The sequence below is a fragment of the Herpailurus yagouaroundi genome, unplaced genomic scaffold, assembly GCF_014898765.1.
Source record: "Herpailurus yagouaroundi ecotype Mexico unplaced genomic scaffold, PumYag 100, whole genome shotgun sequence".
Taxonomy (NCBI): domain Eukaryota; kingdom Metazoa; phylum Chordata; class Mammalia; order Carnivora; family Felidae; genus Herpailurus; species Herpailurus yagouaroundi.
Window position 1 is genome coordinate 6,304,407 of NW_024412391.1, and position 13,907 is coordinate 6,318,313.

At 40.8% G+C, this 13,907-nt stretch overlaps 1 protein-coding gene across 3 annotated transcripts; it reads left to right on the plus strand.

Annotated features, from left to right (window-relative positions):
- Positions 1-1,536: 1,536 nt before the first annotated feature.
- On the plus strand, positions 1,537-11,458 carry CLEC5A (C-type lectin domain containing 5A). Of its 3 annotated transcripts, XM_040471749.1 has the most exons (7): positions 1,537-1,697; positions 2,183-2,281; positions 3,106-3,165; positions 5,058-5,117; positions 5,432-5,568; positions 8,691-8,794; positions 9,974-11,458. In XM_040471749.1, the coding sequence occupies exons 2-7, from the start codon at positions 2,203-2,205 to the stop codon at positions 10,086-10,088; spliced, it is 555 nt and encodes a 184-aa protein (XP_040327683.1). In that variant the 5' UTR covers positions 1,537-1,697; positions 2,183-2,202; the 3' UTR covers positions 10,089-11,458. The 3 variants fall into 3 exon arrangements, with proteins under 3 accessions (XP_040327683.1, XP_040327685.1, XP_040327684.1); XM_040471751.1 differs by lacking the exon at positions 5,058-5,117; XM_040471750.1 differs by lacking the exon at positions 3,106-3,165.
- The last annotated feature ends 2,449 nt before the right edge of the window (positions 11,459-13,907 follow it).

Consider the following 13,907-nt stretch of genomic DNA (forward strand, 5'->3'; position numbering starts at 1 on the left):
TTTTTCAGAGAACAATGTATGACACCTTCCTTACAACCATGCAGCTAGAAGGCCCTTTCCAGTAATCTTCCCAAATGGGCTGTGGACTCCAAAAGCTTTTGATGTCAACATTACAAAATAGGTAGAGTAATAAGAAATTATATCAAGGTGACAGGTATCATGCTAATAAAATTGTAAGCATTACCTTGGCTAATTCTCACAACAATGTTATCTGGCATTTACTATAATTACTCCTATTACTAAATGAAGAAATGGAAAGAGATTAAGGAACTTAGTCAAGGACATCCTAGCTAGTAAATGGCAGAAGCAGTAACCAAGACTAACTTAAAGATACCAGTAACCCAGGACTAACTTAAAACTTTTTTTCATATCCACTACACTTTACCCGAAGGATTACAGATGTCAATTGTTAAGTAAATCATATATGTTTATACTTAAATACTATATGTATATTAAATAATACATTACCAGGACACCTGGCTGGCTCAGTCGGTGGAGAATGTGACTTGATCTCAGAGTTGTGAGTTCTAGGCCACATTGGGTATAGAGATTACTTTAAAATAAATAAATAAATAAATAAATAAATAAATAAATAAATAAATAAACTTTAAAATAATACATTACCAAAATCCATATTTTAATATGGAAGGATATCCATATAGTACTAGCTTAACCTATAGGATTTGGTTACAAAACAACATATATAATACGATACCATTTTTCTAAATGAACCAGCATCTACCTGTCATCTATTATCTATCTATCTATCTAATCTATCATCTATCTTTCTATTATCTACTCATTTAGAAAGAATATACGACCAGAGATGTTAACAGTGATCACAGCTGAATGTGTGGATTTATGTAGACATTTTTGTTTTTTCAATTTTCCCTGTGAATATTTTCTAACCATTTTTTGTAATAAGCACATGTAGCTTTTCTATTAGGGAAATATAATAAAAGGAAAACTTCAAATTTAATATGCAGTAAAAATTCCCTGATAATAAGACGTTAGTATTGTTCACCCTCACTTCACTTCCTCCATCTAGCAGAGTGCCATGCTCAAGAAATACCGAATGGTCCCCATCTTCAGGTGGCACCTGGTCTGGGACCAGAGAGGAGTCCATGATGAAAGGTACTGTGCAGAGCTGTATGACAGTGAATGGAGCAGACAGTGAGTGGACCTTCTCATTAACATTAGTGACTTCAGATGGATTTCTTTTGCTTAAAATTTTTATTTTTGACATAATTTCAGCTATGCAGAAATGTTGCAAGGAAAGTACAAATAATTTCCAGATATCCTTCACCCAGATTCCCTATTTGTTAACCTTTTACTACCTTTCCTTTCTACTGTATTTCAAGTAGATTCAGACACATAGAAAGGGTGAGTCTGTGTCAAGGTGGTTTTCCAAAGTCCTCTAAAAATGTTCCCCTTTACTAGATCCCCTCTGGCAGGAAGCTTCCTCTTGCAGAGTCTAAAAACTCCCTTCTCCTCCTTGCCCCACCCACTCCCATTGCCAAGAAGACTTAACAGGAAGAAGTGTTTGCTCAGGGATGCTGCTAAGATAGAAACACTGTGTGAAGAAGGAAGGACGGTGCTTGAACAGAAGGAGCATATTCTCTGAAGGTGCCTCTCCCCACCACACCAAGCATAAGACCCCATCTGCAAACTAAGCCAACCTTCCCAAGAGAGAGCAGGTGAGTCTGTTTGTCTGTTCTCGGCACAGATTGTTGGCCCTTCCCCAATGCCAAGACCTTCGGGGACACCTGTCCTGTCTGTCAGAGTCCTGGCATAGGCTTTTAGAGACTGGGTCTTCTGACAGCTGTAGTCTGTATGGCCAAGACCACAGAGTAGGTCCCAGAGATCAGGGTCATTTCAAAGCTAAAGGTTCTCAAAGAGTCCAGGAGAGGATTTATTTCATTAGACAGAGTTTAGGAGGCCACAAATAGACATGGATAAAGTCTAGAGCTAAAGTGTGGGTGAAGGAGAAGGAGCATTCCATCAGTACAAGATCCTATGCATCTTCTGGGCATGGGTCAAATCTCATACTTGTAGCTAGCTGTCAATGGCATGCCTGCCTTCCAAGCCCCCCAAGGGTGCTCCTGAAAAGAGGCATAAGTCCTGCTGGAAAGAAGCCTTGTTCCCAGATTCTGAATGTGGTACTGTGCTCTAATCCCCACAGGCCTTCTCATCTCCTTCATCATGAATTGGCATATGATAATCTCTGGGCTTATCATAGTGGTGCTTAAAATGGTTGGAATGACCTTTTTCCTGCTTTATTGTGAGTATTTGAGCAACCTCTTACCCTAACCTCATACGGTCTTGTTCTTTGACTTTTTTCCCAAAATGTGTAGTTGAATATAAAGGTTATGTGCCTAAGTCTTTCCAGTTGAGGGCAAGGACCCAGTGTAGGGGCAACTGACAATACTCGTCTCACTTCCCAGCACACACAATGGGCCAGGTGCCTTGGTCTGCCTTGGGTATGTAGAACCGACCAGGGTCTGACGGTTGAACACCATACAAAGCTTTCGCCACTACAATGTTAGTTGGGTAATCTGAGGTAAAATACTTGTCAGTGCTTCTTATTGCAGCTCAAAATTGAAAATCAGTGTCAGTTCAACCCAATGACAAGGCTGAGGTAAGAGCTGCGTAATAAGGTAATGGGATCTTACTAGGGGACAGATTTCCCCCTGTGTCCATAGAAACTTCCATCCAGATGCTTAGGAGAAGAGTCTCCATAGCAAAGGGTTTCACTGCAGTTGTAGCAAGAATCTTCTCCAGCCCCAGAAACTGGTAGGGAACATGAATGAGGAAGGAAACATGAGTGAAAGAGGCAGTTGAGTAAAAGGTGTCTTCCCTCTGACTCAAACTGAAGCTGCATTTCCTATCACAGAAGAGAGCAGGAAGAAAATATGAATATGAATAAGTAAACACATTTACAAAAAAAAAAAAAACACCTACACATCTTTCTTGACCTGAGTCAGAGAGCTTCTGATCACACAGTAACAATCATGGCACCCCAGAAGCCTCCGCAGTGATGTTGGTTTGTTATATTCATCGTGTAGCCACCTTTGGGACTGAGCCAACAACTGATTTTCTTTGCAGTCCCACAGATTTTTGGCGGAAGTAATGTCAGCTTCCTTCCCACAGAGAGCTATGGAACAGGTAATGTGCATGACAAGTATCTCCTCTGCACCTCCAGGTTCTTGTGTGCTGACTTCTTACAGACCTTTCTCCAGCCCTTCTTTCTCAAGAAATTCATTTGCAGGAAGGGTCCATAAAGATACTCTAATTGCTATAAGAAGAATACATTCTGGGGATCTAATGTATAGCGTGTTGACTATAGTTTACAAGACTGTATTACACACTACTTGAAAGTTGCTAAAAGACTAGATCTTAAATATTCTCACCACCAAAAAAAAGGGGGGGGAATTATGTGACGTGATGGGGGTGTTAACTAGCCTTACTGTGTAGTTAATAATTTTGTAATATATACATGGATCAAATCATCACCTTGTACACCTAATTAAACTTACACAATGTTTATACCTCAAAGTGAGGGGGGAAAGTGCAGCACTCCCAGAAGAAAAAGGATCTAATTAACTTCCTTGCTTTTATCAATGGGAAACCTAGACTAAGCTGATTGAAATTTCTGATCCTCAGTTTTCCTCCTGGGTATGAGGATGATTTGTATATAATTACTATAATGTAATTAGAAAGTACCTTATAAACTCTGACATGTTGTACACCTACAGGAATTGCCATAAAAAAAAAAAAAACATGTCCCACAAAAAAACTCAAAGATTATAATCAGTATTTTTTTGTGTGCCGATCACTCTGCTAGACCAACAGAAGAATGTGAACAGGAGATGCCAGTCAGCTGTCCTCTATAAAGCACAAAGCCCCACGCCAGAAGCGAAGGGGCAAAAACGGGGGCTTTCCCTATCAAACCTCCTCCTCTTAAAGCTTTTCCAAGGACCTCCCCCTCACTTCCTCTTAAAACATTAATTACTACAAACATCTTTAGGAGAAAGATAATTTCTTGTTCATCTTCATATCAGCTGAGGCTCCCAGAACAGTGAGTTAAATGGAGGAAATATTCATGAAATACTTATAAAGTTCTGTGCAGCTATAATCCCAAAATAGTTTCTCATGAAAACCAGGTTATTTTACATTACAAAGAGCCTTTGAGCTGGGGACTGAAATAAAAAGTGAATGCTCACTTGTATGTTTCATTAATATAATTTAAGTTGCTGATTTGGTGTCTGGGTAAACTAAATTGGTCTTCAACCACACAAGACAAATAACCGGGCAGCTGAAGAGAGGTTTTGACCAGCGTCTGAAGCCACTGCAATATCTGCTTGGCCAACCGGGGAAAATGAGACTTCTTAGAGGCCTATCAGTTCCCCTATTTGTATTTAAAGAAATAAATGGACTCTGCTTGTAGGAAATCTCTGGAATGTTCACCTGCCTCCATGTCTGCCAGTACCCCCAGTCTTGAACCTAGTTCCAGTTAGCCTCAATTCTTAGAATTGACAGGTTCCCATAAGAGGGAGCTAAGAGATGCCTGCGGAAGGAGGGCTCACAGGGGTAGGGAGAGGGGTGGGAGGGGGGGTGTTGGGAGATTAGACATGGGATGAATGGCACCTGCTCTGTGGAGCCCAGAGGGCACTGCTCCAAACAGCGCCTGGGAGAGGGGAACACTGTCAAAAGTATATATAGAAAGGAGTGGGAAATTTCCCTCCTGGTACTAAATTCACCCACTCCTCTTCTTTTCTCCTGTTCTTTTTCTCAACATTTCACACCTACTGCCACACACACACACACACACCCACACACACACACACAAAGATATGAAATAGGACTTGGGGTGCAGGGCATGACAAAAAATAGTAGTAGTTAGCTGGAAGCTTCAAAGAAAGAAAATGAAAAATTCTCGCAGGGGGTGGCCAAGAGTGTCTCGTCTTTGCCACCGTCCAGAGACAAATCAGGGACTCAGTACCTGCTCTGTGTTGTATTCATGATGCAGTTGCCTTCAGAATTTCTTTTTGTTTCAGTCCCACTGACTTTCGGGAGCAGTAATGTCACCCTACTTCCTACACAGAGCTATGGAACAGGTAAAGTGCATGACAATTATCTCCCCTCGACATGAGGTTCTTAAGTGCTGAATTCTTAGACACTTCTCCCATTGTCTCCTTTCTTATGGAACTTTTTTGCCCAAAAGGGCCATAAAGACCTTCCAATTCATCCCTGTCATGTTGTCCACAGGGAAACTAATACTAGACTGCATGGGATTTCTTCCTGGATTGAGGATGATTTCTAGAGATATAACTGCTATAAAGACATTCATGCCCTACTATGTTATGACTCCATTCCAGGGTTCACGCTCCAAACCACTAATCCTATACTCTCTTTTGTCGCATTTCTTTAGTCTGCCCCAACAGGTGGTATTTTCATCAAGGAGAATGCTTTTGGTTGTCCCCTTTTGAAATGTCTTGGAACAAAAGCAGGGACTTTTGCAAAACAGAAGGATCCACTTTGGCCATTGTCAACACACCAGAGAAACTGGTGAGTGCACTGGGAAAAGCCCATGCTACAGTAGCCTCAGCAGGTGGAGATGGTGGGGCGATTTGGTAGAGTAGGGGCAGGGTGGAGGTGAGAAATGGAGAGGTGGCTGGCTGAGAGCCCAAGCTCCTTGCTCTGAATTGGAAGGTGGGAGACTACAGTAGCAGTGGGGTATATTCCTCAGGTCATTTGAGCTAGGGAAATCCACACTGTATCATCTCTCCCATGAAGCTTAGCAGTGCACTGGTCCAGTCCTCAGGATGGGTCAGGACATTTAAAGTGCAGGGAATGACCAAATGAGCTAATGTGCATGAAAGCATCAAGTCATAGAACTGGGATAGTGGTATACAGTTAGGATAGTTAAAAAGGGAAACACAATGGAAAAACCTTTATTTTACTACCTCTTTTTATCCTCATAAAGATTATGAGGGGGTATCATTACCCATATCTTGTATATGAGGAAGCTAGGGTAGAGAAAAATAATTTGACCCAGGTTGTACACACACTAATGACAGGACAGGATTGAATTGAGTTCTCTCTAACTCTAAAACCCATGCTCTAATCAATTTTAGATCATAAGTTTTCTTCTTGATCATTGCCTCTCCTTCAAATCCCAGCATCTGCTGAGTGGTAGGCATGTGCTACATACTCCACTGCTGCTTCTCTGCTCTCTATCTTTCACCTCTCATCTATAAAGTCCTCCTGTGGTTGAAGAGAACTCATAAGAGGGCCCTCTCTGAATCTTGGTGACAGGTGTCTAACAAAGAGCAGGGGTCAGGATGCTACAGATCCTCTGAGGCTAAGGGGAAATGCCTTACAGTAGAAAACCAGGAGTAAGCTGTGGGGCAGAAAGGAGAAAAGGAGAGGGGAAAAGGGGGTTGAGTAGAGGAAACTGACTCTTCCTCTACTTAACCCTCAAGTTCTGGTGCATCTCAAGTGTCATCCTTGGCATTCTGCAGAAAAAGCTCATCATGCTAACAATTTGCTAGTGATCTCAAGTATGTATCCCTAGCTAGTCTTCTCTAGACCAGACTGTATATCAAAATCCACTTTGATCCTTCAAAAGCACCCCAAACTCATCATGTTCAAAACTGAGGCAAATTATATTTTACCTCAAATGCTCTTTCTCCTTTTGTGATCCAAATACTGGTGAGTAGTCATGTCACCCAAGATTGAATGCTGATGGTTTTCTGAGACTTTACCTCTTCTCTTCTCCCCTAAATGAGTTGCTAACCAACTCTTTTCCTCTCTGTCCCCAAAGAAAATTATTCATCTCTCACCTGGATTTCTTCAGAATTCTTCCAACTCCTCTCCTTACCCCCGATTTTGCCCCTTCTTACCTATCCTCCATAGAACCCACACAAAAATATCTCTAAGACCCTAAACTGTCTGTGCCACTTTCCAAATTAACGTGGGTTAAAGTCCAGTTTTCCTAGCATGACATATAAGGCCTTGTGTAGTCTAGCACCTCCCTTCTTGCCAGTCTTGTCTCTCCACCAGCCTCCCTTCTCCCTCTACATAATCACATTCAGGCGCCCTGAAGTCCACCTGTGATCGGATGCTCCCTTTTCCAGGAAATCCCACACCCTCCCCTAGCATTTTCCTGACAAACAGCTATTTTTCAGAATTCATCTCAAGTATCACTTCATCTTTCTAGAAGACCCCAAATCCATGTAGAATTGATCACTTCCTCCTTTCTGTCTGTTCTATACCTAGTACATATTCCCTAGCTCTACACCTGGGAGACCTCACTATGCTTATTAACTCATCTATCTTCTCTTATTAGACCTGTGGATCTTCAACATGTTGGGATCACTGACATTTTAACAATGGTGATGAAAGCTATACACCTCTTCCCAGAAACACTGCATAAGCATAATATTTTGAGTAAAGTTCCAACAGCTTCATGAATCCCCTTCATAACCATCCATGGATCAGTGCAAGAGAGTTAAGGGTTAAGAACCCTTATTTTAAACCATTTGTCAGCAAATTTTTCTTAAAAAATGGTCAGGTGGTCAGAGAGTAAGTATTTTATATTTTTAGGTCATACGGTCTCTATCACAACCGCTTAATGCTGCCCTGGTAGCTCAAAGCAGCCATAGATGATATATGTAAAAAATGGGCCTGGATGTGTTCCACTAAAACCTTATTTACAAAACAGGCTAAAGTCTGGATTTTGGCCACTGGCTGTAGTTTGCCAACCCTTGTTTCAGATCATAAAATTTTTAAGGAGAAACCAATTTGTTTCCATGTCCCGGCCTCATACAATGGCTCACTGGATACTCAAGAAATCTTTGTTAAATAAGTAAATACAGTAACTAATCTTAAAGAATAATGAAATGAGACATTTCATGGAAGGAGAATATTGGAAAAAGAGGAATAAAGCCAATATCCCTGGGATAGAGAAATATCCAAGTGAACTTGTATACCCATTCACTTACGACAGGAGGTTTATAAAGAGTACAGAAAAGAGCCCAGGGACTCCCAGACTTCTGGCTAGAGTGATTTGTGATTCATTAGTTTAATAAAGAAACTAAGATATCATAGATTGGTGTCAATTTAGCAAATACTCAAAATTCACTGATTATTTCTCAACACACTTTTAAATCTCCCCAACTATATTGCCTTGCTAAGAATTCAAGAAATTCACTCGATCCAACCTCATTTGGAATGTAAAATTTCTGGCAGTGAAACAGAGAAGCATGCTAAGTAAAAAAAGAATTATTTGAAATTGTCCCTTTTTAGATCATATAGTACTCTTCCTCTTCATTTTCATAGTGTGGTCCCTGGAAAGCAGCATCAGCATCACCTGGGAATTTGGTAGGAATGTAAATTCTTGGTCCCCTAAACTAGACCTCCCAGGAATCAGGAGCCCATCAAGCTGTGTTTTAGCAAGACCTCTAGGTGATCCTGATGCTCTGTGTATACTGAAAACTACTCTAGGGTTTATGGTGATGCCAGCTACAACCAGCTCCAGAGTCCCTTACCAGCCTTCCTGTTCCCAGAATCAGATATAATCAGGACCTTTTGGCACAAGGGAGACGACAGAAAAAAAATTTTTTTTAATAATAATAAAAAATAAAAAATAAACCTTTTTGTTGAACTGTTTATTTTTTAACTTCTAGAAATTTCTGCAGGACATAATTGGTGCTGAGAAGTATTTTATTGGCTTATACCAGGATACAGAGAAAACATGGCGTTGGATCAACAACTCCCCATTCAATGGCAAGTATGTGAATATCTCACGTTTTTCTAAGGATCTTAGTTTGCCTAAAGAGACCAGACCTGAGATTCAGTGAGTTTATCCTGGAAGAGCACAAAAGCTGAGACTTGGCTTTTTGTTTTATTCCTCTCCTTTCTTCCAGTGCACCTATTCCCAGAGACACATTTTTGGTAAACTTTTATTAAGGAAAATGCCAAACATTTCTAAGTAGAGAGAAGAGTATTCATCCAATGAGTTCTTCTGTTCAAATCAAGATGCAAACAAATGCACATACATACCATTTGTTTGATATATCTCATAAGTCTCTTTTAACTCACAGACTACATTTTATTACTAAGTTTTTACAAGTTCCTCAGATGGAACTTCTTTATGTAAAGGAAGTTTATTATTAGCAACTGTCTATACCTTAAAGCTATGAACTTCAATTCCCAAGAGCTACCTCCTGTGTATCATTCCATGGACATAAGTGTTGGTGGAGAATGTGACACTCCTGGTATACACAAGAAGATGTGGAGTCAGACAGAAAGCAAGTCAGTTCCCAGCCTACAATTGGGCTTCTCACAGAAGGAAGGCAAGGAAGATTCATTCAATGTCTACTAAATGCCAGGCACTTGCGAAGCATTTACTCATGTCATTTCCTGCAGTATTCACAATGATGCTGTATACAAAGCTTTTATTAATTCTCATTTAACAGACAGGTGAACTGAGGATGGGAGGCTTAAAAATGTATTGAATATCACCAAGCTGGGTAGATTAAATTGTGGCTCTGCCACATCCACTTGACTCCAAAACTCATGGCATTTCCATGAAACCAGACCCTTTCCAGTCAGATTGAAAGGGGCTGAAAGGCAGAAAAAGAGGTGGGGAAAGGCCAACAGAGTTTCTCCTAAAGCCAGCTGGTGCCTAGGAAAGGAAGAGCAACCTCTCGATCCTCCTGCTGTGAACATAGCACATACAGTACTAAAACATTATTTCTAGGAGACAAAGACAGATGAGATGTTTCTACCACGCACAAGAGTGATTTAATCCAAGACTGTGAGTCCACCTCACAGGAGAAGGCTGTGAGAAGGCTCACAGAAAAGGGCCAGCGTAGGGCTAGATTTGGGGATAGGAGAAGGGGGACTGGAATTGGCAAAAGGCAGGACTGAAACAATGGGCCTTAACCACACTTCCTTTCCCATTTAGCATTATCAATCAGCATCAGAACTTCGACTGTGTGACCATAGGCCTAACAAATACATTCGATGCTGCACCATGTAACATCAACTTGCGCTGGATTTGTGAGAAGCTGGCGAAATGATTGCAGTTCTCTGTGGCCTCTGACAAGAATAACAAACACACTTGTGGAGAAAGCAAAAAGAATATGATTGGGATTGGTACAGGAAATACAGAACATCAAATTACTGTGTCCATCTTCCACGGGTTACTGGCAGAGCTCCCTGACCAAATCCTTGGGGCTAATGCTCCAGCCCCTCCACAAATATACTTGAATACACATAACAGAGACAAACTTCCCATTCTGAGTCAGCAGTTCTCCCCAACACTCCACTTCCTATGAGTGTCATAGCTGTGACTCTTTTTAGATCTGTACCAGACATCTAATCAATGATCCCTTTCTCCATCTCTCTACTATGAGAGGCCCTTGCCTGTGTTGGAAGTGATCTTCTGCTTTGGAGGACTGGATGTCAGTCACCTCCAGGAGACAGGGTCACTTTTAGATAGACAACTCAGTTGATATAGTGATGAGGTCTGTTTGTATAGAACTGAGCATTTCTGACTGATCGACAGGGTTTATTTTGGCCTATTGCCAGGTCTGTTTTATCCTCAGAGCACATACCCAGCACCACAGAGAAAGTGCAGACTGAGCAGGCAAAAACATGATTTAGAGAGTAGCCAGGGTAGAAGAGGGATAAACTCAGCTTGTTGACTTCACCTGTGTTCCCAAGAGACCCATGTTCACATGCATCCCACCCCTACCCAAGATAGGATAGCAGAGGTCCTCCTCAGTCTGAATTGAGGTCAGGCCTGGGGAAGGGCTCCTGGAGCCAAGCTTGGCTTATTCATGGGAATGGACAAAGGTCTGGCCAGAGCAGGAATCTTCCAGAAAACCCCTTTGAAAATAATCAGACAGCTAACATGACCAAGCAAACTGATCAATGTTTTTCAACAAAGCCCTGAAGACATACTCATGCTTAAATTTTCCTGGTCTTGAGCTGAATCTCCATTTCACTAGATATTTATTCTTGATCATGGTTTTTTCTAGTATATTTTAAGAATCTGTAATAGTCTCTTGGACCCCAGTGTTCAGAAGATATTCCTGCCTGCAGTTTAGAGAGACTCTATGAGCAGGTACAGCTTAGTGACCCAAAGATGCCACAGCCTTATCCATGTTGGCATCACACCAACTCAGAGCTGGTCCAGTTGACCAAAGAGTAAAAATGAGGAGGACTGCTCAAGGAAGCATGGGGAGTAGGCAAAAAGTAGGCATATAGTAGTAGCAAGGGAACACCAGAGACAAATGGAAATCATTTCCAGGAGGAAACAGAGCTCATTTGGCCACACTGGAAGAAAGGCAAGAAAAGGGTAGAAAAGTCTTGGAGCATCCTGGCTATTCTCTGCACTTGCAACAAAATTAACTACATACCTTTCTCAGTAAATGGAAAAAAGAGATGTCTGCGTGTTCTGAGTAACAAGAATTAAGCCATAAGGGAAGACTATAAAACTAATGGAAATTATAATCACCTAAGTGAACTGCTCACCAATTTATGTCTAGTAACAACATACCACAATGACTATGAATATCATCAGATATATGTCAAAGAAAATTGTCATTTTATTTTTTATTACTAAGCTCTAGTCCTATATTCCTATGATTCATAATTTTTGTCCAATTTGCATGGTCACCTATAGTTTTAAAAAATGAGATAATACATTAAGTGTTAGAACTTGCCTAAAGGAAGTTACCAGCAATAATATGTGTTGGGGTGGAGGGGATGTTAGAATTATATCAGTATTCTGTGAAGACACAAGTTCTTCTGTGGTGTTAGCAAAGAATAAATACTGCAGTTGAGGAGAGGGGAGAGGCCGAGTCTATGGTAGATAAAGAAATAAACAGAATTCTACACCAAAAGTAATCCCCACGATCCAGATAATAGAAAGGAAACTGCAGCCCTTCTGTTTTGAGAAGGGAAAGTTGTTGCCACACTTCCTGTTTTATGACATAACAAACTTCAGATGTCTATAGTCAGGAAATGTAGACATCTAGTAATTTCCCTAGCAGACAGCCCAAATTTCACCCAAGATGAGGACATACTTCTGTGAAGGTTCTAAAAGAAGCCCAGCGGGCTAAGGTGGGGGAGGGGTGGGGGTAGGGAGCACATGGGGAATATGAACATTTTGTTTTAAATTCATTCCTGGGGGTGCAGGGGCTGCCGGATCCTTAAGAGGGTAGGTAAATGTGACCTTATTGGGCAGTGTATGGGTTTTTTTCAAGCAATAGAAATTTACTAAGCCACTGGATTAGAGTTTTTTACTTTGCTTCCAATATACAATGTGAATTTTTACAGATTTCTTACTCTTTCTGTCCCTTAATTTCTTTACCTATAAAATGAGGCAGTAATACCCCCATCACAAAATTCTTGTGTATATTAAACAAAACTCCCACTATGTCCCTCATGGCAATAAACAATGGGGGAAGCACTCTGTGGAAGATTTGAAGTTGAGATCTTTATCAAAGTGGCTCTTCAGTTTGCTAAAAGCTGAATGTAGAAAAGCCACTTAATTTCTCAGATTTTCTGTTTATTCATTTAAAATATGGGAATAAAAATATGCCTAAGTCAGGTGCTTCAAAAATTCTATAATTGTCAAAAACATACTTTCCATGACTCTGACTTACATTCAAATCACCCATCTTGTCTGTGTGAGCTAATGGTCCAATGACCAAAGTCACTGAACCCTGTCCTCGGATATTGACAGATCAGTACTGTTCAGGCCTGAAAACTTCAGGTATGGGTAACCTTTACCTATTTTCCCTGCTGTTGCCAAATCCCATCCTCAGAAGCTATATCCTTTGGTGACCTGTGCCTTCTGAATAGTCCTGCTTCACCTCCTGGGTCTCCTTCAGCACAGGCTGAGTATTAATGCAGCAAAAGTCTTACCCTCTACTTTTACCATACCCTCTCATAGAGACTATAACTCCTGCAAGGAGTTGGTCACTCAACTATTATGTCAACTATGATGTTATATATATAACATCTTCTCTATCCATTCATAGTCGATGGCATTTGGGCTCTTTCCATAATTTGGCTATTGTAGATAGCACTGCTATAAACATTGGGGTGCATGTGCCCCTTCAAATCAGCATTTTTTTATCCTTTGGATAAACACCTAGTAGTGCAACTGCTAGGCGATAGGGTAGTTCTATTTTTAATTTTTTTTGGAACCTCCATACTGTTTTCTAGAGTGGCTGTACCAGTTTGCATTCCCACCAACAGAGCAAGAGGGGACACCTTTCTCTGCATCCACTCCAACATCCGTTGTTGCTTGAGTTGTTAATTTTAGTCATTCTGACAGATGGGTGGTGTCTCATTGTGGTCTTGATTTGTCTTTTTCTGATGATGAATGATGTTGAGCATCTTTTCATATGTCTGTTAGCCATCTGGATGTCTTCTTTGGAAAAGTATCTATTCATCTCCCGTTCTGTCAGTTGCCTTTTAATTTTGCTGATTTTCTCCTTCACTGTGCAGAAGCGTTTTATCTTAATGAGGTCCCAATAATTCATTTTTGCTATTGTTTCCCTTGCCTCTGGAGACATGTCAAGTAAGAGGTTGCTGTGGCTGGAGTCAAAGAGGTTGTTGTCTGTTTTCTCCTCTAGGATTTTGATGTTTTCCTGTCTCACATTGAGGTCTTTCCTCCATTTTGAGTTTATTTTTGGGTATGGTGTAAGAAAGCAGTCCAGATTCATTCTTCTGCATGTCACTATCCAGTTTTCCCAGCACAATTTGCTGAAGAGACTGCTTTTTTTCCCATTAGACATTCTTTCTTGATTTTTGGAAGATTAGTTGGCCATACACTTGTGGGTTCATTTCTGGGTTCTCTATTTTGTTCTATTGATCTATAT